At 37.1% G+C, this 25,465-nt stretch overlaps 1 protein-coding gene across 7 annotated transcripts in view; it reads left to right on the forward strand.

Moving 5' to 3' along the window:
* SIPA1L2 (signal induced proliferation associated 1 like 2) overlaps positions 1–25,465 on the forward strand; it is a 270,170-nt gene that overhangs the window by 145,776 nt on the left and 98,929 nt on the right. For all 7 annotated transcript variants that reach the window (XM_044002459.1, XM_044002462.1, XM_044002465.1 and 4 more), the window contains exons 4-5: positions 12,305–12,438; positions 14,676–14,864. In XM_044002459.1, the coding sequence (XP_043858394.1) occupies positions 12,305–12,438; positions 14,676–14,864 (323 nt within the window). The remainder of the gene's footprint in view (positions 1–12,304; positions 12,439–14,675; positions 14,865–25,465) is intronic.

Raw genomic sequence — 25,465 nt, forward strand, 5'->3', positions numbered from 1 at the left:
GCCTCTGTCCCCCTTTCTCTACTCAACTATCTCTCTGGTTCAGGCTTTTATCGCCTTTTATTTGGACTACTGAAATAGCTTCTTTTTTTAATAAAAGTATTTTATTTGTATTTATTACATGTATTTATTATTATGTAGAAATAGTTTTCAACATTTGTTTATATAAAATTTCCAATTTCAAATTTTTCTTCCTCCCTCCCCTCCTTCCCCCTTCCCCTAGACAGCAGGTAATCTTATATAGGTTATATACACATAATAACATTAAACATTTCTGCATTAGTCATGTTATAAGAGAAGAATCAGAGAAAAAAGGAAAAACCTCAAAACAGAAAACCAACAGCACCAAAAACAAAAGAAATAGTATGGTCCAATCAGCATCCATATCCCACAGTTCCTTTTTTTTTTTTTTTTCTGAAATAGCTTCTTAATTGGTCTTCTTCTCCCTTCTGTAATCTATCCTACCAACTACCAGATTAATAGCCCTCTAAAGCAATCCTGTTCATGTCACTTTTGCACTAAAAAAAAATTTCAGTGGACCCTAATTGCCTACTGTGTGTGTGTGTGTGTGTGTGTGTGTTTTCTCTGTCTCTGTCTGTCTGTCTCTCCCTCCCCCCTTCCCTCCCTTCTTCCCTCTTTCCTGGAATTTTACATTCCTTCACAATCTGACATATAGATTCCAGATCAATTAAATATTCCTTCTCATATACTCCAGGTTTCAGCCAAACTATCTTATTAGCTGGTCTTCAAATTGGACATTTTCTCGATTTCTGCTCTTTCTCTTGGACTATACTGGCACTCCCCTTCTTGCCTTCCTCCCTTCCTGTAATTAATGTATTTCTTCTTCACCTTCACCTTTTGGAATTCCTAACTCTGTAGCTTCCTTTAAGTCTGAACTCAGTTACTGCCTGCAGTGTGAAATTTTTCTTTTTTTCCAGTTATTAGTGTCCTCTTTCCCTAGAAATCACTCTCAGTTTACTTACCTGTGTACCTGTTGCATTCTCCCTTTATCCACCCCCCTAGGTTAGAGATGGTTGTATCCCCAGGGTCTCAGCACCCTTCCTTGGGGTATTAGGCTTTTTGCTAAGAGTTTGTTGAATTATTGACTGGGCTGGGGTGGGGGTATAAAGATAAAGGTCTAGCCATAGTTCTGGGAACCCCCCCAAAATCCCTCAATCATACTAACTTGGCCATTCAGGTGCAGCTACAGCCTTTTGATTGGCTCTATTAACCAACTTTTTATCTTGTCATGTTATATTTGAATTATTAATAGGCCTGCCTTCAGCATCTCAACATTCATTTCATGGTGTGCCTATATGGATGCTTCTGTGATGCTTTAGAAAGATTTGATTTCTCTTGGCCTTAGCAATTTGATGAAATTCATCTGCTTAAAAGAATGAATAACTTTAGGTGGACAAGGGGTCTAAATGCTCAGATCCCGATTAAGGCTCTTTTATTATCCTGGAACTCCACATGCAGAAAGGTTCTTGTAATACAGATTTTAAAATTGATTTTTTTTATGAACGATGTCCCTAAAGGGTTAGCCTCTCTCTCTCTTTTTTTTTTCTTTTTTTGTGGGGCAATGGGGGTTAAGTGACTTGCCCAGGGTCACACAGCTAGTAAGTGTCAAGTGTATGAGGCTAGATTTGAACTCAGGTACTCCTGAATCCAGGGCCAGTGCTTTATCCACTGCGCCACCTAGCCGCCCCCTAGCCTCTCTTTTGAAGGTACTGAGGAAGGTGTAGGCAATGTTCACTTTATAAACATTTTTTTGGAGAGATCCTGTATAAATGCTAGAGTAAGTCTGACATTACTTAGTAGCAAAATTGGAGTTTGTAAGAAATTCAGTTAACATCTTGTATTCTTTAGTGGAATTGAAAACTTGGGCAGCCCTCATAGGAAACAGCTGCTGAAACTTTGTAGGGTCTTTTTTTCTTCTATTACAGTGATCAGACTGTGATCCAAGTGTAAAATATTCAAGAAGAGGAAGAATATCCATATATTTTTATCCCTATAAGATATTTGGGGACAGGAATGAGACCACAGTAGGAATACAGTGATATTCCATTTATCCATTATGATTAGGAATGAGCTATTCCACAAAAGTCAGTGTTGCAGATAGCTAAAGTTTAAGCATCAGTATTTTGATTCATCGTTCAATTTCATCTGACTACTTCCTTTTGATGATAAGAATTGTAATCCACCCATTCCCTCCCTCTCATTGTGTATTATGTCTTCCTAAAATTGACTGTCCAACTTAGTTGGAATTCTTTACATTGCATGGATAATAGTGAAATAAGTAGGCTGTGGAGGCATGGTTGTTATCCCCTACTTTCAATACTTGATGGCTTCTCTTTTCCCGGACTGAAAATTTTAATTTGCATTTCTTTTTATTAGTAATTAGGATAATTTTTATATGAAGTGAATACTTTATGCTTTGATCTCTTATCTGTTGGTGAATGGCTCTTGGTTTTATGTATTTGTGTCAATTCCCTAGATATTTTAGAAATAAAACTTTCATCAGAGCAATTGGATACAAAGATTTCTCCTCTCCCCCATAGCTCTCTTATTTTAGCGGCATTTATTTTGATTATCCAAAGTTCTTAAACTTTGTATAGTTGAACTTGTTTTATTTCATGGTTGACTCTATTCCTTATTTTTAAATCCTGTCTCTTTAGCCATAGTTTGTAAAGATACCACCTTCAAATCTCCTTATTTTTTAAAAAGGTGACCTTTTGTGTTTGGGTAGCTTTGGAGCTTATTGTTGGCACACTAGTTAGCATTTATATTTTGCTTTAAGGTTTGCAGAGTAATTTGCCTACCATATCTCATTTGACCCTCACTGAAACCCTGTGAGGTAGGTGCTGGTAGTTATCCCTATTTTAAACATGAAGAAACTGAGTCTGAGAGCTGTTAAGTGACAGGGTTATAAAGTTAACAGATATTTGCAGGCAGAATTTGAATCATATCTTCCTTACCTCAAGTTCCACACTTTACATTCTCACCAGCTAGCAACCCATGTGATTTAAAATACTACTCTAAGTTCTGTGTCATTTATTTTACATGATTTTGGGTCCTAGCTCTTTTCTAGATATTTGATGCTGCTCAGTAAGTAGCCCTTGGAGTAAATGAGTTATTTTTGGACCATTAACTCACAGGTAATCCATATGTTCCCTGATCAGTTTCCTCCTCCCTGCAGAAGTGGTTCTCTGTCTCCTGAGCCTAATTTCGTTTTCTACATTCTGGTATAGCCCCTTCCTGATAAGGGTAAGTTAAAGTCATTTTTAGATAGTCTCCTACCATCCCATGCAGTGTTTGGACAGTGGTGGCACTGGCCAAGGCTGTGTAGGAAGTAGTAGCAAGTTAGAGGAAGGACCCACAAGAGTTTCCTGTCTTGGATTGTCTGTGCTCAGGGAACCTTCCAGTAATGAAGGCAGTTCAGAGTTTGTGGTAATATAAATTGCTTCTGGGCATTGGGAAATAAGGAATGAGAAGCATATGCTTCCTCTGAATATTTAGGAAAGAACATAAAAGGTTGTTACCGTTACATAATAAATTACTGAACTGTAATTTCACACATACCTGTATATTCTGAACCCTTATAGACACCTTCAAAATTGACTTTCAGAACCTTTTTTCCCCTGCTATGTATAACTTGCTTCTTAAACCTTACCCATTCAAACCGTAAGCAATCTAACTACTTTATAATTCAGCTTCAAATCCTTTAAATAGAAAATTACGAAGTCTGATAAGGAGTAAGGGAAAGGGAACACACATGTATATAATGCCTACAATGTGCCTGGCACTGTGCTAAGTGCTTTTACAAATACTTGATCCTCACAACTCTGTGAGGTAGGAACCATTATTATCCCCATATGTCATATTTGAGGAAACTGAGGTAAACAGATTTTTTTTTTTTTAAGTGACTTGCTTACAGGGTCACATAGCTAGGAAGAGTCTCATGCTGGATTTGAATTCAGGTTTTCCTGACTCCAAACCCAACTCTCTACCCACTGAGCCATTAGCTATCTAAGCTAATAATAATCTAAGAATAATCATTTAATCAAGCTCCAGGTATATATGAAATTAAAATATGCCCACTTGTCTGCTTTAACAAGTAGAGCACCTACTGGACTTGGAACTAAGAAAACCTGGGTTTAAATCTTGACTTGGACTAGCTTTGTGACCATGGGTAAGTCACTTAACTTTGTGGCACCAATTTACCCACCTGTAAAAGAGGTACCATTTTGAAAGAATTAAGTGAGACAGTATATATAAAGTGTTTTGTAAATTTTAAATCTCCACATAAATGTCAACTATTATGGGCCTTTTTATTCTTCCTTGGGGAATATTACTAGTAGAAATACTCTCAAATCATACTACAAAACAATTAACTAGATACAGAAAGAAGAATTTGGTGTAAATAAGTACTTTCTTGGGCCCTGGTTCAAATAGATTTAAGAAATGGAAGATTTCAGAGCCCCTCATTATAAGGCACTCTCATATATGTTAGTCTCATAGTTCAAATCCTGATTGCAGAAAACTCCAGTGTATTTTCTTTTTACATCTCATTTTTAAAAAATCTTATTTTTGTTGATATCTTATATTTTTATACCACCTTTATAGTCTAATATATACTTTCCATCTCTAGTCAGCAAGCCATAGCTTCTAACAAAGATTATAAAAGAAAGAGGAGAAAAAAAGCAGTTTAGTGAACCAGTATTTAATTCTGACAATATTTGCAATGGTTCACAATTCTGCAGAGTCTCACTCTACAAAGAGGGTGGGAGGCCCATTTTTAAAATTCTTGTTTTTAACTAAGCTTGGTCAATGTAATCACACCACTATCACTACTGTTTTTGTTTGTTTTTCTTTTTATTTACATTGTTATAGTCATTGCATGTGTGTTGTTGCTTTTTTTTCTGGTTCTCCATTGTATTATTCTTAATGTATCTAATTTGTGATGAAACTGAGATATGTGATATATGTTAATTTCTCCAAAGAAATGGTTCAAGCTGATTGTTCAAGAAAGTTATTCCCAGGGCAGCTAGGTGGCACAGTGGATAAAGCACCAACCCTGGATTCAGGAGGACCCGAGTTCAAATTCGGCCTCAGACACTTGACACTTATTAGCTGTGTGACACTGAGCAAGTCACTTAACCCTCATTGCCCCACCAAAAACAAAACAAAACAAAAAAAGAAAGGAATTCCCACTAGCACTGAATGTAATCATGTACCAAATGAGAATTTAGTACATTTTTAAAATGGACATTTAAAAATTATTAAATGACTTTTAGGTCTATTTAATTCCGTTCTTAATGCATTCTTTAAAATGTGGATGCTTAATTGTTTTAGTTAAAGACACAAATAATCTTAGTGTTGAGAGATAATGACCCGACCCCCGCCCTGCTTCATTTTTCCCTTCCCTTGTTACTTCCAAATTTAATTTGCATTCATTTTTACAAGAAGCAAATTAACACTCCTGACAATTCATCATATACTCTGGAGTAGCCCTTATTCCTTTTCTAAAACTTAAAAAAAAATTCTCAATTATATGTAAGATTTTCTAACCTTTTAAAAAAAAATGAGTTCCAAATTCCTTGCTTCATTTCCTTCCCCCCCTTGAGAAAACAAGCAATTTGCTATAGATTATACATATGCAGTAATGCAAAATATTTCCATATTAGCCATGTTACAAAAGAAAACAAAAAAGAATAAGAAAAAGAAAGGTGGTTTTTTTTTTTAAGTATGCTATGATATGTATTCAGAGTACATTATTTTTCTCTGGAAGTAGATAGCATTTTTCATCATAAATCCTTTGGAATTGCCTTGGATCATTGTATGTCTTAGAATAGTAAGTCATTCACAGTTGACCATTGAACAGTCATTTAATATCACTATGTAAAATGTTCTCCTGACTCTGTTTACTTCACTTTGCATCAATTCATATAAGTCTGTCCAGGTTTTTCTGAAAACATTCTGAATGTCTTTTCTGAAAGCGCAATAGTTAGTGTTCCATCACAATCATATGCCACAGCTTGGTCAGTTATTCCTCAGTTTATGGGTTTCAATTTCTAATTCTTTGCTACTGCAGAAAGAGCTGCTATAAATATTTTGTACATATAAGTCCTTTTTCTTTCTATTTTTTAATCTCTTTGGGATACAGACCTAGTAGTAGTATTTCTGGGTCAGATGGTACGCACAGTTTTATAGCCCTTTGGGCATGCATCCAAATTGCTCTCCAGAATGGCCAGTTCACAGCTCTACCAACAGTGCATTAATGTTTCAATTTTCCTACATCCCCTGAAACATCTATTTTAATTTGCATTTCTCTAATCAATAGTGATTTTGATCATTTTTTTTATATGACTATAGATATCTTTGATTTCTTCATCTGAAAATTGGCCTGTTCATATCTTTTGACCATTTATCAATTGGGGAATGACTTGAATTCTTCTAAATTTGACTCATCTCTCTGTATATTTGAGAAATGAGGACTTTATCATAGATACTTGCTACAAAAAATTTCCCCCCAGTTTTCTGCTTTCCTTTCTGCATTGGTTATGTTTGTGCAAAACATTTTAAAAATTAATGTAATCAAAAGTATCCATTTTATAGCCTTTAATGCTCTCTATCTCTTATTTGGTCATAAGTTCTCCTCTTATTCATAGTTATAAGAGGTAAAACATTCCATTTCCCCCTAATTTGTTTATGATATCACCCTTTATGTTTAAATCATGTACCCATTTTAACATTATCTTGGCATATGGTATGAAATGTTGTTGTTGTATAATTAGTTTCTGCTAAACTGTTCCCAGTTTTCCCAGCAATTTTTGTCAAATAGTGAGTTCTTGTCCCAAAAGTTTGTATCTTTGGGTTGAAAAAACATTACTATCATCATTTACTACAATATATTGTTTACCTTAATATTTTCTAGTTATCCACAATTCTATTTATTAGCCAATACCAGATTATTTTGAAGGGCAGGTAGGTAAAAGTAGTGGATAGAGAGGACTGGCCTTGAAATCAGAAAGATTCATCTTCATGAGTTCAAATCTGGCCTCAGATACTGACTGTGTATTTCTCCCTGTTTGCCTCAGTTCTTCATCTGTACAGTGAGCTGAAGAAAGAAATGTTAAAGAAAAACCCAATCATACATGACTGAAATCAACCAAATTGCAACATTAAAAAAAAAACACGTTATTTTTATGATTACCACTTTGTGATACAGTTTGATCTGGCACTGCCAAGTCACCTTCCCATTTTTTTCCTTTGATTAATTCCCTTAATATTTCTTGAACTTTTTTTCTTCCAGATGAATTTTGTCTTTTTTTTCTAACTTCATAAAATAATTATTTGGTAGTTTGGTTGGTATAGCACTGAATAAGTAAATTAATTTAGGTAGAATTATTTTTGTTATATTGACTCAGCCTACTCATGAACACTTAAATTTCTCCAATTATTTAGATCTGACTTTTTTTGTGTGAAATGTTTTGTAATTGTGTACATATACTTCCTGGGTTTGTCCTGGTAGGCAAACTCCCAAGTAATTTATATTTTCTATAGTTATTTCAAATGGAACTTCTCTTTTTACCTCTTCCTGCTGGACTTTGTAATATACAGAAATGCTAATGATTTTATGAGGGTTTGTTTTATATCCTGCAACTGCTAAAATGGTTAATTATTTCAAGTAGCTTTTTAGTTCACTCTCTAAGTTTACCATTAAATCATCTACAAAGAATGATAGTTTTGTTTCCTCATTGCCTATTCTAATTCCTTCAGTTTCATTTTCTTATCTTATTGCTATAGCTAGTATTTCTAGTATAATATTGAATAATAGTGGTGATAATAAGCATTACATATATTGCTTTATTCTGGTTTCTAATCCATTTTGCTTCTTCCATTTTGTGGGTGAGTTTATCCTCTTCATAGTCATAATTATTATTACTAACTGTGTATTTCCCTCCAACATATTTTTCCTGATTTATCCTTCTCTTTCCCTCTCTTTTTATCCTGTCCCTCCTCAAAAGTCTTTTACTTCAGGGCAGCTAGGTGCCACAGTGAATAAAGCAGTGGCCCTGGATTGAGTTCAAATCCAGCCTCAGACACTTGACACTTACTAGCTGTGTGACCCTGGGCAAGTCACTTAATCCTCATTACCCTGCCCCCCCCCAAAAAGTCCTTTACTTCTCACCACTATCTCTCTTAATCCATCCTCCCTTCTATCATTCCCCTTTCCTCCTTCTCTTATCCCCTTCCCCTCCTACTTCCCTGTAGGGCAAGATAGATTTCTATACTCAAGTGAAGGTGTATGTTTTTCCCTCTTTGAGGCAATTCTAATGAAAGTAAGGTTCAAGAATTGACTGCCACACCCCATTTTTCTCTTCATTGTTAAAGTCTTCCTTTCACAACTTTTATGTGAGATAATGATTTCCCCTGTTCTTCTCTCTTCACCCTTCTCCCAGTGTGTGCCTTTTTCGTACTCCTTAATTTTTTGCAAAAATCAGCCCATCATAGTCAATTCACACCCATGCCCTCTGTCTTTGTGTATTCTTTCTATCTGCTCTAATAATGATAAAGTTCTTAGGAGTTAAAAGTATCATCTTCCCATATAGAAGTATAAATAGTTTAACCTCATTGAATCCTTTATAATTTATCTTTCCTCTTTACCCTTTCATGTTTCTATTGAATTGTGTATTTGAAAGTTGAATCTTCTGTTAAGCTTTGATATTTTCATTAGAAATGCTTGAAAGTCCTCTTCATTAAATATCAACTTTCTTCTCCTGATGGTTTATATTCAATTTTGCTGGGTAGGTGATTCTTCATTGTAATACTAGCTCCTTTACCTTCTGTAATGTCATATTCAAAGCCATCCAATCTGTTAATGTGGAAGCTGCTAAATCTCATGAGATCCTCCACTATTTGAAGTGTTTCTTTCTGTCAGCTTGCAAGATTTTCTCCTTGATCCTGGAGATCTACAATTTGAATATAATGCTCCTGGGAGTTTTCATTTTGGAATTTCTTTCAGGAGGTGATTGGTGGATTCTTTCAATTTCTATTTAACCTTCCTGCTGTAGGACATCAGAATAGTTTTCCTTGATAATTTCTTGAAATATGATATCTAAGCTCCTTTTCTGATCATGGCTTTCTGGTAGTCCAGTAATTTTTAAATGGCCTCTCCTTGATTTATTTTCCAGGTCGCTTATTTTCTAATGAGATGTTTTACATTTTTTCCCCATTTTTTTTCAGTTTTGACTTTGTTTTTTTGTTTCTTGATATCCCATTGATCTCTTTCTTTCCTTCTTTCCTTCTTCCTTCCTTCCTTCCTTCCTTCCTTCCTTCCTTCCTTCCTTCCTTCCTTCCTTCCTTCCTTCCTTCCTTCCTTCCTTCCTTCCTTCCTTCCTTCCTTCCTTCCTTTTTGGTGAGGCAATTGGGGTTAAGTGACTTGCCCAGGGTCACACAGCTAGTAAGTGTCAAGTGTCTGAGTCCGGATTTGAAGTCAGGTCCTCCTGACTCCAGGGCCGGTACTCTATCCACTGTGCCACCTAGCTGCCCATGAAGTCATTGATTTGTACTTGCCCATTTCTATTTTTTAAGGAATTATTTTCTTTAGTGAGCTTTTGTACCACTTTTCCCATTTAACCAATTCTACTTTTTTAAGGAGTTCTTTAGTAAACTTTTGCACCTCTTTTTCTACTTCACAGATTCTGCTTTTTAAGGAGTTCTCTTCATTTTTTTATCCCTCTGTTACCATTTGGGCAATTCTATTTTTAAAGTTATTATTTACTTAGGTATTTTTGTGTGTCTTTTATTAATTCTCTTTTCATAATTTTCTTGCATCACATTTCCCAATTTTTCCTCTACCTCTTTGATTGTTACAATTCTTTTTTGAGTTCTTCAAAGAGTTTGTGTTAGACTTTTTTCCAATTCACCTTTATCTTTGCTTGTAACTCTTTATACTCCATCTTTTTCTGAGTTTGCATCTTGATCTTCCCTGTCACCATATTAACTTTTTAGGGTCAAGTTCTCTTTTTGTTGTTTGCTCCATTTTCCAGTCTATTTCTTGATTTTCAACTTTTTGTTAAACTCTGCTGGGGTGGGGAAAGGGGAGAGAGAGGAGAAAGGAGCAGTTAAGGGTCACTGTTCCAATCTTCAGGTTTTCCGTCCTGTTCTTTTTGGAGCTAGTTTTAGAGGTTTGCAAGTTTTCAGTGCTTCCAAAGTGTTGTGATCTAAGGGGGAAGTATGGTTACTGTTCTCCTCAACTGTGCTTTGAACTTACCCAGGAAGGGACCTTTTTCCCTTGCAGCCACATACAATATCACTCCTTTTGGCCCTATAACTGTGACCCGGGCCTCTGCTCTCTTGTGGCCACAAGCGCTAGTGCTCCTTTCTGTCTTGCAAGTGAGGCCCTCTGCTCCCTTGTGAGTGACCATAAACATTCTTTTCCACCCTGGAACTATGCCAGTGCTTCTGCTACCTTGTAACTGCAAAGGCTAGTGCTCTTCTTCACCCTGGAACTGCAGCTTGGCACTGTGTATGGGCAATGTCCTAAACCCAGTGCCAGTGTAGAGGTCCCCTGTGATCTCTTTCTGGTTAGTTGTCTGATCTCCTCACTGTCTATGGACTGGGAGTTTCAGAAGCTGCTGGATTTGCTGTAGTGCAGCCTGAACTGTGCTCTGGGCCTTACCACCATCCTGGTGTGACAGACCTTTGCTGCCAATTTATGTCTTGGGCTAGAAAATTGTTTTATCTTGACCTTTTGTTGGCTCTGCCATTACAGAATTCTATTTAAGGTATTATTTCTAAGTTGTTTGGAGGCAAAGTAGGGAGATTTCAGATGAGTTCCTGTCTATACTCTACCATCTTGTCCCCTCACCCATTTTTCAAAAGAACTTTTGGGTTGTATACTATACACCCAAGTAGGTAATTTATTTTTCAGTTCTTGAAGTAATTTACGTGCCTCTTGTATCCATGTCCAATTTCATTCCCCCAAAATAATGCCAGTATTAATCCCACTTTGTTGCAAGTATTAAATAAGTAAATTAATTTCTTTTTAAGAATTTCTAGTCATTATTCATTAGCTGCTACAAATAATGTCTATTCAAATTATTCTAGATGTTATTTTGCTAGAATGAATCCTTTGTTTCTATTTTCATAATTTAAGTCATTCCTTCAAAGATTGAGACAAGAAAACCATTAATATAGCCAGGACATTTTGTAACAAGTATTATCTTCAAAAGAATTTGGTTTTTTTCTCATTTTTTTTAATGAAAAACATCTCAGCTGGAATGATAGAATAAGAAACATTTCAGCATGTATAATCATGGCATTCTATGCTTAGGTTCAAAAAATTCAATTCATACATATGTGGGTGTGTATATGCACATACATATATGTATATATGTGTGCATATATGTATGTATATACATATAATGAGATAGAGCTGATATGGCAGCAGTTTATCTTCTTTGTACTTCCTGCATCTACTCTGTATCCTGATTGTTTGGCTCACCTATTTTATCCCATTAGAGTGAAAGCTCCTTTAGGTTAAGTACTAATTTATTTCATCTTTGTACCCTGAGTGCCTGTCATGGTGCCTTGCACCAAATGGCTTGTAAATGGGTTTTTAACTAAATGGTTGAATTGCAATATAGGAGAAAACTTTCTAATTTATTAAAGCTCTCCAAAAATGGAAGAGGCTACCATGCAGTGGCTTCCTTGAGGTAAGTTCACTTTTCCAGGAGAGAGATTAGATAGGCATTTACCATGAATGCTAAAGAGTTAGTGAGAGGTTAGACATGATGACTCTTAAAGGTCCATTTCAGAATAAGAATTTGTGATTTAGAGACTTAGTAGTCTCACACTTTCTGCCAAAGAGAGGACTGGTTCATAACGAACACCATTTAATTTATTATATGATGTAGCTAGTCTTGCCACTCTTTATTTTGAAGTTCTTATAATGGCAATTTTTATTCATTATTTTTGTCCTTAAATCTTTAGAATACAGGGTGTCTATTAGTGGTGAATGATGTACTGAGCTTTGATTTAAATCCCAAATAAAAAGGAATTGCTCTGTTGAAGGACTCCTGCTGATTCCCTGTTTCCCGGGAAGGATGTTACAGGTTGTTTGTGTTTGCCTATCTCTCCCATAAGCCTAGGAATTTCATCTTCTGCACATTGAACGGCTGTTGTGTACCCAGGGCCACCAAAGAAGCTGCTGGCTGCAGAGGTTGGATGAGCAAAGCTCAAGGGCCTGCCTCTTCATCTTTTTTGGTTTCTTTTGAACACCTGTTCTCTTCTCTTACAGAACATCAAAACTACTTTGGAATAGATGAAAATCTGGGCCCTGTCGCAATCAGCATCCGGAGAGAGAAGCTTGAAGAAGCTAAGGAAAAAGAAGGCTCCCAATTCAACTATCGAGTAGCTTTCAGGACCAGTGAGGTATTTTTGCTCTCAGTTAATTTATTATCCTTGGGGTGAGAGGTTTTTTAAAACAAAGTCAAACTGAGCTAGGTGGCTCAGTGGATAAAGCACCAGCCCTGGATTCAGGGTGACTTGAGTTCAAATCCGGCCTCAGACACTTGACACTTACTAGCTGTGTGACCCTGGACAAGTCACTTAACCCTCACTGCCCTGCCCCCCCCCCCAAAAAAAACCATAAAACAAAAAAACCAAAGTAAAACCAAATATAAACCTCTTAGGCCTTTATAACAAGAGATCCTATTGTTCTCAAATTTTAGACTCTTCTCTATTCTTAAATTACTCCAAGACTTGCTACTTAGATATGCCTCTATTACACCACTTGCCTATCTCACACAATAGTTGAAAAGAATAATTTTAACAACTCTTGCATGTATATAACTCCATGGGTGTTAAGGAATAATGATTTTGATTGCTGTCTTATGCCATAGGACAGAACAAAAGACACAGAGGATTTGGGACATGCTGAAAAGACTGGATATATGCAGAAATGGGATTAAGATTATTTTAAACTGTAGCAGACAAAAATAGGTAGCCAACAATAGGGAAAACCATAATCTTAGAGGGTTTTGCCAGAGAAGTCATTCCACACACCCCCACCACCACATACGTGTGTGTAATACATATATATACACATATGTGTGTATATGTATTATATGTACATGTGTATATGTGCGTGCATGTGTATGTGTGTAACTCATTTGGGTTCTTACAAGATACTTTATACACACAGGTTCTTACAAGAAATAGATAGATAGATAGATAGATATAGATATTTTTTCTTTTTTCTTGTAAGAATACAAATGAGTCTCATACTTTTGGTGATTTTCACTGCAATTATTACCAAAATAGTACCATATAATAGTCTTGTGGTGAGTTTTGTTTCTATTTATTAATTAAGAATTAGACTTGGTCCTTGCATTGGGTCCTGTTCTCATATGAGAATCTGAGATTTATTTAATTTAATTTTAATGGTATGATCTTAGAACAGACTGAAATCAATTTCAAAATCTAAATATGAAACAGTTTTAAGTAAGGTTGGGATCCTTTCATAGTTGCATGAGGCATTAGTACATGCATATATTGTCATACTATATATTTAAGGGTCCCCCCCCCATCATTCTAAGCCCTTCTGTGTTCATAAGATACAGTTCCTTCTTTGAAATAAAGGACTTATAAGTGACATATATATTATTGAGAGATAGTATAGTAGAAGGAGAGCTGGCCTTGGAGCTAGGAAGACATGGGTTTAAGGTATGGCCTTTGACCCCCATTGGCTGTTGGATGGACCCTGGAAAAGCTCCTTCACCTCTTTGTTCCCTAGGCAACTCTCTAAGATGACGTCTCATTAAAAGAGCTAACCTGTGTTAGCAGATGAAGGCTTCAGCCTCATCTGGAGTTCCCTATATCAGTGAGATCATAAGTCCATTCCTTGTCCTCGACATATTATGAGATTCATAGAGCTATTTAGAAGCTTTAGGAGTCATTTAATTTAATCCTTTCATTTTACAAACGAGATTTAAGTGAAGAAAGTTTAGGTAACTTGTCCAAGGTCTCATAGCTGCTTTGTACCAGAGAACATGAAGTTGGAATTTGGTTCTCCCGACCCCCAGTCTAGTGCATTATATTGCTTTATAACAGGACATATTCAGATTAGGGATCCATCTGAAGTATGGTCATTATGGTGTGTTTGGAATCAGATTTTATAAGCTGAGTTTCCCTAATCTCTTTGACCCTGTGTACAGCCATGTAGTAGATGCCGCTGGAAATCTCAAGCAGATCTAAAGTCTAGGAAGAGATACTGAGAAAAAAGAGGACAGGGGAGAAAGATAAAGGAGTAGACAGTGTTGGTCATTGTCCCAGGTGCTTCAGAGATGGGAAGCACAGAATTGTGGCTGTACAGCTCTGCTCTGCCTCCCTCTCTATCCCTCCTGCATGCCAATCCCAATTAGCCTGAGGTTCTCCTTGGACATCTGCGATTGCTATCTTAATGTGCTGGGCTTTTTTCCCCTTTTTGTTATGGGGGTGGGAAATACTTTACACACTCCTGTTCCCTTCCAAATAATAACAGCCTCTCTCCACCCATACTTGTGTTGTGTAAGTAAGACTAAAATTATACTTTAAAAAGGATGGCTGGCCAAGTGTTAGTGCTATAAATATTCAATAAAGTCTCACACTTCCCCCCCCCCCCCCGACAGCTTACAACGCTTAGAGGAGCAATTTTAGAAGATGCCATACCTTCCACCGCGAGGCACGGCACTGCACGAGGACTGCCTCTCAAAGAGGTTCTAGAGTACGTCATTCCTGAGCTGAGCATTCAGTGCCTAAGGCAGGCTTTGAACTCCCCCAAAGTCCCTGAACAGTTACTCAAGCTTGATGAACAAGGGGTAAGTCATTCACATGTTTTTTTGTGTTTTTATTTTAAATTTCTCTTGGTTTTTCAGACTCTCTTCTCCTTGTTTCCCCTCACCTTCTGCTGCCTTCTAAATATTTACTTATTTTAATACATGAACACATTGCAATCACTTTTACTTCTACTACTGCTTGGAGACAAATATTTCTTCATACAGGATACTGGGAGGTCAGTCTGTTGTTTTCACTGATGGGAATGTGGTTGATGCTTTGAAGCACTGATCTTATTAAAATTTTCTTCCTTAAATTTGGTCGTTAATTTTTGTCCACTATTTCCACTGTGCTGGATAGGAAGAGGAAAATTAAAGACGGTGATAGACACTGACCTGAAGAAGTTTATAATCCACTTTGGAAGTTAAAGCACATACACACATTTAGTTTGAACATGTATAGACACGTCTGCTATGTGCAGTCTCACCATGCTAGATGGTGAGACTGCAAAGACAAAAACGATGATGCATTGGATAGAATGCAGGACCTGGACTTAGGAAGACCTGAGTTTGAATCCTGCCTGACACTTATTAGCTGTGTGATCTTAGACAAGTCACTGAATCTTTTTCAGCTTCAGCTTCCTTATCTATAAAATGTGGGAAATAATAGTACCTCTCTCCTAAAGTTTTTATGAGACCAAAATGAGATAATACTCATAAAGCACTTTGCAACTTAAATTGTTATATGAGTGCTAGGTCTGGCTATTGTTGTTACTATTCAATAGTAGTTAAGTCTTCAGTCCTATAAGAGTATGAATATATTTAATTAAGAGTTCATTTGAGGAAGAGGTCCTGTCCAGCTAATGAGACTTCAGAAGATTCCCTGTGTCCACATGCACGGGAGAATGGGGGCATCGAGGACGTAGAGGCTAAAGAGGACTTTGGGAGTCACCCTGCAGGGAACTCAGGGGGATCTATCAGAAACTGTACTTGATTCTGGGACTACAGGGAACTCAAAAGAACCATGGCAAAAGAATAGTGCAGAGAAATAGTGAAAGTCATTTTTGTCATGAATTGTACTGTCGCTAGAGTCTAGAACTGGCCTTCAGTGGAGAGTGTATGTGGAGAAAAGGAAGGTGGTGTCTAATAGTGGAAGGGGTGAGATGTTGCCTTTAATGCAGTCAGGATTGGCAATAAGAGTGGATCTTTTCTGATTTTCCTTCAGCAAGCCAGTAAAAATATAGATGGAACTGTATGGAGGGTGGGGGCAACTAGCAGGGTTTCATTCAGACTCAACCAGTGTGTTAACCTGCTGGGAAAGCAGCAAGTTGGTTTTTTTTGTTTTTGTTTTTGTTTTTTATAAAGCACTATGTAAAGGCTATCATTATTAATATTGATATCACTATTGACCTAGTCTAAAGTAAAGCAAACTGAGACTCCAGTCTGTCTCTCCAAGGACATGTTTGAGAAATCCTCAGAAGTCATATGGAAGAGGTGATATTTGAAATGGGCTTCAAAGTCCTAATAAAATGTTGATAGGGACGGATCAGGCAAGGGGTAAAGGAGATATTTGAGAAGCAGCATTGCATTAACAGACTTTTGAATACAGGATAGTATAGAGAGATTTTACAAAATAGCAAATAGTATAATTTGTGGGGGGGGGGGGGGCAATGAGGGTTAAGTGACTTACCCAGAGCCATACAGGTAGTAAGTGTCAAGTCTCTGAGGTTGGATTTGAACTCAGGTCCTCCTGACTCCAGGGCCGGTGATCTATCCACTGCACTACCTAGTTGCCCCCACAGTATAATTTAGCCAGAATGTTGGGAACATTAAGACTAGAAAGTGAAGGTAGGCTTAAGACTAATCATTCAGTAGTAATCAGAAGAAATGAAGAGAATGGAAGGAAGGAAGCTTTTATAATAGTTCCTGGGAAAAGTGCAGGGAGCCTACAGTGGCGATAGTGGGAAAGGAGAGATGATTGGTTTTAATTTCCCAGACCAGGCATCTTGTACTGATACCTGAAGTGTTAGCCTAAATATTCAATATATTTTTAGTAACTGTCTTCTTTTTGTAAAAATTATTCAGTAAAAAAGTGAGTACTTTTAGAATTTCCAATGAGAGGATAAACAAGCTCTATACCTTTTTATTAGAATAAGTTGTATTCGTTATTTGATACTCCTTGATTCATGTGTGATGCAGAGCTAATTTTGGGACCCCAGAATGTTTGGTGCTTTAAATGGGCTGAATTTATAAAGCTGATTATTCTAATTGGACTAACAAGTTAACAGTTAATCATGAGCAAATTATATTCAGGCACCTTAAGATTCAGAGTGAATCAACATAGTGATCTGTTGAGGTCAAGAAGGTAACTTAGCTTTCAAAAACAAACCAATCAGTTACTCACACAGTGATGGACTAGTTTAGATGAGCATCTGAATGCCTTGTAAATTCCGTTATAGAGATCTTTATTGTTAGTTATTTTTTCTTGTTTCTGTGTCCTTGCTAATCATGTAAACTGTCCAAAACATCCGTGGAACAATTGAGTACAATAGTTTAACAAAGAAGGAATAATGACATATGTTTGCCTTTGGTCCAACATGTACGTGAGTTTGAAACAGCCTTTTAGTACATTGTTGAACATGATTTGATATCTCAGGGGAAGACATGTAAAGTGCTTAAGGTTTGTGTCTTCAGTTCTGTGTTCCATTTTTATCTCTAGAAAATTTATGCTCTGCTTTCTAAAGGCAGCTAAAGCGTACTCCGTAAGAGATGCCACACTGATTTGTATGCCTCAGAGTGTGTGCTTGTGTTCTTGTTGTCTATAGGAGCAGAGTTCTGGTGATAGTTCCAGTTTCCCCCACCATGAGTCATGGGGCCCCTGTGATTCTGCTTGATGGCACATGGCCTGCCCTTCAGGGTATTAAAAGGACAACATTTGGCTAGTGTCTAGTTGAGTTTCTCTTTTGGAAATGAGATCCTATTGGGCTAGCTAATACAGTAAAGAACTGAGGGCAAAATCAAAAGCAGTGGGATCTTTTGTGTAACAGCTTAGGATAAAGGTGCCCAACTATTTTGTGCTAGGTTAAGCATAGAAACTTTGAACTTGATCATCAAAGCATTTCTCAAGATTACTCCACTATAACTCTAAATTCGAGGAATTATTATTGAACATAGGGCTCCGTTTTGAAGTAGAGAAATACTACTTATTGGGTTAGATGAGTTTAATGTGCTTTTCCTTTTGAGACTCATGTAGCATTAATATAAGATACTTAAAAGCTTTCTATGTAATAATTGATTTATTCTTTAAGAACTTTGCAAATTTTTGTTTCCTTGAAATTCTATGACTTTTCACAATCTGTGGATAACATGATCTAATATAGTATATCTCTTGCCAGTGTAATATGTTTTGTTTAATTTATGAAAGAAGTTTGCATGCCCTTTCCTCTCAACCCAGAATATATAGCACATGGAAAAGAAAATCTACCTTCTCTGTCTCATTTTGCTAAAAGTGTTTTTTATATATATATGTGTGTGTGTGTGTGTGTGTGTGTATGTACATATATGTGTATATATAATTCTTCAGTCTACAATATAAAATATATTTATATGATGTTTCATTCATTACTTTCATTACTAACTTTTTAAAAAATGTACTTTAAAAGTTATTTTTAAAGATAGCTATTAAGGGGCAGCTAGGTGGCACAGAGGCTAAAACACTGGCCCTGGATTCAGGAGGACCTGAGGTCAAATACGGCCTCAGACACTTGACACTTAGTAGCTGTGTGACCCAGGGCAGATCACTTAACCCTCATTGCCCCACAAAATGGATGGATGGATGGGTAGATAGAAAAATGAATGAATGAATGAATGAATAAATAAATAAATAAATGAACAAATAAATAAATAGATGAATGACCAAATAGATATATAGGTAATTGTTTTTTTTTTTTAAAAAGATAGCTATTAAAAAAAACGTTCTACCAAAGTAGCAGCTAGGTGATATAGTAGATAGAGTGTCTTGCCTTGAGTCAAATCTGGCTGGCCTCAGACACTTATTGGCTGTGTGACCCAGGGCAAGTCACTTAAATTACCCTCTTTTCCTCAGTTCCTCGTGGGTAAAATTAGCTGGAGAAGGAAATGGCAAACGCCTCCAGGGCCTTTGCCAAGAAAACCTCAAATGGGGTCATAAAGAGTTGGATGCAACTGAAAAGACTAAACAACAATAAAAACCAAAGTCTCCTGCTCATGTTTCATTATGGCTGAGAGATGACCATGCCAATGGTGTACAAAACCTGGGAGGTTCTTCCATGCTGGAGAACCTTTTGAAGACAGTACTTAGAACAGACTGTGTGCTGTATCTAAAGACCAGTATAGGTAAGTTTGGAGATGTTTATTACCGGAGCATTAGCCATTAATCGACAAGTTCTTTAGTAATGATTTTATGAATTACATGCCTCATGATGTTGAGGTTTTTAATTTGTTATGTCCTTGAAAGAGACTAGTGATCCTTAGGGTGACTCTGCATCTTTTCTTCAGGGTCAGTTGCTTTGACTCAAAGAGTTTGTGTGTTCTTTTACCATTATCACCTTTTGCTTTTCTTCTGTGAATTCTTCCTCTGCTTTAGTATTTCTGCAGTGTAAGTCTTTTGTTCTCTCCTCCTTCTCTGAAGAAATCCTTAATCTTGGATTTAATTTTTTTCCTTCCTCTCTGCCATGTGTGAGGCAGGAGAACATTCCAGGAATTTCATAGAGTACAGCCTATGAAAAAGCACGTTGTTGAGAGATGAAGTGTTATGTGCAAACACAGCAAGATGCCTGCTGCCCTGTACTATATATAGTATGTGTAGGGAATAAAGTAGAAGAGGCCTGGGAATGTAGAAAGGGACAAGTTTTGAAGAGCTTGAGAAGCCAAACAGAAGATTTTAAATTTGATCCTGTAAATATTCAGGAGGGACTGGAATTTATTGAGTAGAGGGGTGATACAAATAGACGTGTTCTTTAGGAAGATCACTTAGTCACCTGTGTGGGAGATGGACCAGAGTAGAGAAGGACTTGAGGCACAGAGACCAACCAACAGGCTATTGTAAAAGACCAGGTGTGGGGGCAGCTAGGTGCAGTGGATAAAGTACTGGCCCTCTATTCAGGAGGACCTGAGTTCAAATGTGACCTCAGACACTTGACACTTACTAGCTGTGTGACCCTGGGCAAGTCACTTAACCCTCATTGCCCCACTAAAGAAAAAAAAAAAGTCCAGGTGTAAGGTAATCAGAGCCTGCACCAGGGTGACAGCTGTGTGAATGGAGGAGGGAGGGTGGGTATTCAAGAGATATTGTGAAGCTAGGAACAACAAAACCTTGGTAATAGATTAGATATGGGGGATGAGAGAGTCAGGAGTCAGGTATGAAACTAGGATTATGATCCTGGGCAACTGGGAAGATAGGGGTGCCTTCAACGGTAAGAGGAATGTTGGGAAGAGGAGAAGGTTTAGGGGGGAAGATATTGAGTTCTCTTTTGAACATGGTGAGTTTTAGTCCTCTGTGGGATATCCGGTTTGACGTGTTTAATAGGCATTTGGTGATTTCAGGGAGTTTTTGAACTTTAGTAGAGAAAAATAACATTTATTAAAAATATATGTTTTTTTGTGATCTTATGTATTTTTTTATATATTTAGAAATCTTCTGAGAAGGGGGTCCATAGACTTCACTAGACTTCCAAAGGAGTCTAGAACACACAAAGAAGTAACCAGCCTGCTAGAGCAATACTCTGAGTCAATAGCAATTGAGATTACTTGTGCTTATCACTGTAGCTATATGGAGCTATTTGTGGATTGAGATACTGAATAAAAGTTCTAAGTATTACAATTCTTCAGCATTTTTGCCTTGTTGGGGAGGTAGAAGTGTAGGGGTTGCTGTTTTGTAGAATCAGCTATACTTTGGAGATTTGAAGGCTTGGGGTGATCTGACAATGCTGATGATGAATTAGATTTAAAAAATATTCTTGGTCCTCTGTGACACCTTAAAGCTAAATGGTGGGAAAGGTAAGAAGGTACTGAAATTTAACTATTGCTATTATAAGTAGTTTTTTTTAATTTGTTGACCCACAAGTAGATGTGCTATTAAAAGAGCTAAACAATATTTATATTTGCATTCCCATTATAAATGTAACTAAGGATATGTTTTAAAAAAATGTAGCTAGATGGCGAAGTGGATAATGCCCCAGCCCTGGATTCAGGAGGACCTGAGTTCAAATCCGGCCTCAGACACTTCACAATTTACTAGCTGTGTGATCCTGGGCAAGTCACTTAACCCTCTTTGCCCCGCCCCCTCCCCACCTCCCAAATGTAGCTAGGTGGAAGGAAGACTCTTGAACAGGAGTGTAATGAATAGTTATGTCCCTAAAACCCATTTCAGGAATAGTAATCTTGGTTGGCAATGCTGATGATGAAGCCAACAGATCAAGGTGAAAATTTGCAATTCAAGTAAATGATAACCACTACCAGATTCCCAAGGAGATCAAGGACCAAGTGAATGGTTCCATATATTCAAATGGATCTGTGTTCATCTATGTGGGTTTTTCCTTCAGTGATACAGATGGCAAGCCTTACATGCCTTCACAATATTTAACCACTACCTTCAACAAATTTGGTCCACCTAACATACTGGGGGCCTTCCTTGAATTCTTCTGACATTATGGGGACACCTACCACTGGAGCATGTAGGATGGCTTTTTTGTTTATACTTTGCTGTCACCACATTAATAGGCTGTCTTCTCTTTCTATCATACATTTCTTTGAGGATATCATCTTCTCCCTCATAATACCTTCCTTGTTCTAGCCTCATTGCACCTCATGGGCTCCTCTCCATCACCCATTGGGTTATCTTGAGCTTCCATTCTTTAAAGTCAGTAGTGTTACATTACTTGAAGCCATGTCATCCCTGGGAGATTGTATGAAAAAAGATAAGCCTTCATTTCAGAGAGACACTTGGAGTCATTAGTACAACTCTGCACTTTCCAAAAAGCAAGGGAGCTTGCCTTCTGGTCCTGGATCCAAGCTACTGTCTGCTTGTAGTGCCAGTTCAATATGTGTGTGTTTGTATGTATGCATGCATGCATGCATGCATGTATGTATGTGTGTGTAATATTTTTGGTACAGCATATAGTTGGTAAAGCAGTCAACTAGAATTAATTAAGCACCTACTATGTACCAGGCACTCTGCTAAGTGCTAAGGATACAAAGAAATGCCCCTGCCCTTGAGAAGCTCCCAGTCTAATGGGGGAACCACATAAACAATTGTGTATAGATAAGCTATATACTGAATAGTGTGATAAAATAATGGGATTTGGCGGGCGCCCAGGGGCCCCACCTGAAGACCATCAAAATCAAGACTGGCTGGCTGGCCCTGAGTGGGGTATTGTTCTCAGAGGCAGTGTACTACTGACATCAGAAAATAAAATTCTATTAAAAAAAAAATGAGCTGGAGTAGGAAATGGCAAACCATTCCAGTCCACAAGGGTTGCAAAGAGTCAGACATGACTGAATGACTGAGCAAGAGACCACTCTTAACCAATTAGCTTGAAGGACCTCCCCTTTTGGGGAGGGAGACAGGAAGTAGGAAGGTGAGGCTGGCTTGCTGGATCTTTCTCTTTTCCTCTGGAACTAGCTTGGTGGCGGCAGAGATGGAGAACAGGAGGGCCCCTCCTATCCATCCAGGACTTTGGCATGGTGGGGGACTTCACATGGATTGTTAGGAAAGGAAGTTTGTTTCTCTCTGGCTATACGGAATAGGTCTAAACTAGGATTTTCCATTCTCTCTCTTCATTAACTTATACACTTTAATAAATCCTTAAAAGCCTAAACTCTTGCTGAATTTATCAGTGATTTTAGCCAGCTTCCCCGCCAAAACTGGGAGGGGGGGGGGAGTGGGGAGATTAGAACCCACATTTAGAAAAAGATGGATTATAAATCAGTAAGACCTGGATTCAAGTCCTGCATCTTGCACATGATTTTGTGAGCCTCATCAAGTCATTTAAACTCTCAATGGCAAAGGCACATCTTTGACTAAGTTGCAGAGCAGATACTAGCCCGCATTTTTTCCTGTTTCCCATTCCAGGTGTACATGTGTGTACATGTATGTGTGTGCATTTATGTATATGTGCATGTATGTGTGCATGCATGTGTGTATCTTATCCATTCACATGGGGGACTGAACAAATTATGGCATATGAATGTAGTGAATATTATAATGAATAAGAAGTCAAAGGAACTTGGGAAGATTTGTATGAATTGGTAACAGCAAAGTAAACAGAAAGAAGGAAACCATTTACAATGTTACCCAAGAGATATAAAGGGAAATAACACTAAAAGCCTTCAGAATTCAAATCACTTTATTTTTCAGTAGAGATGTAGTCATCTCTGGGTGTGAAATTAGATACAAGCTACTACGTGTCAATTTGTTTTGTTTAATTGTACTCGAATGAAGGATTCTACTGAGGGGATGGTATAAGGGAAATGATAGCAACGTTATTTTCTAAGACATCAATAAACCATTTTTCTAAAAAGATAATTATTAGTTATATATCTACATTTGTTGTAGAACATGAAATAAAGAAGAAAATGTATGGAGAACTTGGCATGATTCCTCACAATAAACATCTATCTCAATGTATAGGGACTTGAATGTGACAAAAGCAACAAGGAAAGAGGGTGAAAAATGTTGTAAAATATGGTTTGGAATCAAGTTAATAAGACTTGTAGATTAGTGAGAAATCTTATGGCTATTTTCCTTAAAAGCAAAAAAAGAAACCAGTAGAAACATAAAAATGTCAAAAGCTAAAAGTCATATTAATACTTTTTTCCAGGAAGAAGTCAGAAGGTGCTACTTGTGTATGCATGTTTGTACATATGTAATTATATATACATACACATATGTATGTGTGTGTGATCTAACATAATCACAAAATATAAGTTTGACTTGACTGGAAACAACTTGTCACTGAACTAGTTACCTCAGAAACAGCTATCTAGGGGAGAAATTAGACTTATTTAGTGCAAAAGTCAAAATGAATACCAAATTAAAACAAAAATTAAAAGGCCTGAAATTAAAGTATCTCTAACCTAGCCTCTTCAGGTAGACCAGCAATACCTAAATAAGGGAAATTGATGAAAGTAAAAGTAGGGATTCTGCAAAACAGTTGACAACAGTGAAGAGATAGGGGAAAAAAAAGAATGAGAATGCACTTTAACCAACTTAATTTCAACTGTTTAACAGAAAGACTAGTTAAAACCAACATCATTCAACAGTACAAGATAGTTTATAGGAAACAATAGAAGAATATGACTGCTAAAATGAGCAATAATTTCATTTTACAAACCCACAGAAAGTAGGGATGATGGGGGGAAAAACACATGACCCCACATAAGAGCCAGCTGAAAGTATCCCAAGAGCATTTGTTGAGGAAAATAAATAAACTGGGACAAAAGTGCTGACTCAGAGGGTTTTGTATTCTCATCTGTGGTAGTAGAGCCCCTGTCTTTGGACTCTTCTACCTTTATATCTCATTGGAAGAAGTGGCAATGACCATCCCCAAAGTGAAAGTGACACAGGCCCAAGGCCTGACCTGGTGGAGGGGAAACAAATTGAAAAGAATTGAAGGATAGGTTTTTGAAGTTAACACAGGGAGGGAAAAATTGCAAAAGAAGAGAAGAAATCATGGATAATAGTGTTACTCCTGTGGAATTATTGGTACCTGTTGACCTACAAGCCTACTCTCTTAACGCCATAAAGTCTTTATTAGAATGGTGACTGATACAATACACTAAGGGGATCATCAATGAAAAAATGAGATTGGGCTTTTCCAAGCTATTCTCCGTAGAAGACTACATCCTGGTAGTATAACTGACTGAAAAAATACAGAGAATGTAAGTTCATACTGTGGCTATTATTTATTGACTGAAAAGCATTTAACACATTAGAACTTTGTTAGGTGGCCTTGTGGATAAAGTACTGTATTTCAAGTCAGAAAGACGTGAGAATCTTGTCTTGGCTCTGTGTTCCTGAGCAAGTCGCTTAACCTCTCTTAGCTTCAGTTTCCTCATCTGTAAAGTGGGGTATAATAACATCACCTATCCCCAGAGGGTTGTGAGAAACAAATGAGATAATATATGTAAAGTGCTTTGCAAAACTTAGTGCTAGATAAATGCTAGCTGCTATTGCTGCTGCTATAAGGCAAAGGCCAAATTAGTGAGAATTAGCAATCCCATGGAGTGGTGGAATGTATTTGAATTACAGTTTTTGAAGTTAAACATATCAAATATGGCTATTGGTTAGGAAAAGGGTAATAATTATTAATATAAACTATTATGTAATAATAAAGTTAATAATATCAACATCAAAATGCGACCTAAAAGTTTCTCCTTACACAAGATGTCTCTTGCACATATATTAAATTAGTAAAAGTCTTCCTAAGTAAGTTAAAACAATCCATTTCAAGAGACCTGTTTAACCAGTTATACTGATAAGAATCAAATAAATGAAGAATGTATTGTTTTCAGATTATGATATGCATTTAGTCTGACAAAATATCAAGTGAGTACATCAGTATATATCTGTTGGATGAGAACTACAGATGGAAAGAGAGTTGGGCATA

The sequence above is a fragment of the Dromiciops gliroides genome, chromosome 4 (assembly GCF_019393635.1).
Source record: "Dromiciops gliroides isolate mDroGli1 chromosome 4, mDroGli1.pri, whole genome shotgun sequence".
Classification (NCBI taxonomy): Eukaryota; Metazoa; Chordata; class Mammalia; order Microbiotheria; family Microbiotheriidae; genus Dromiciops; species Dromiciops gliroides.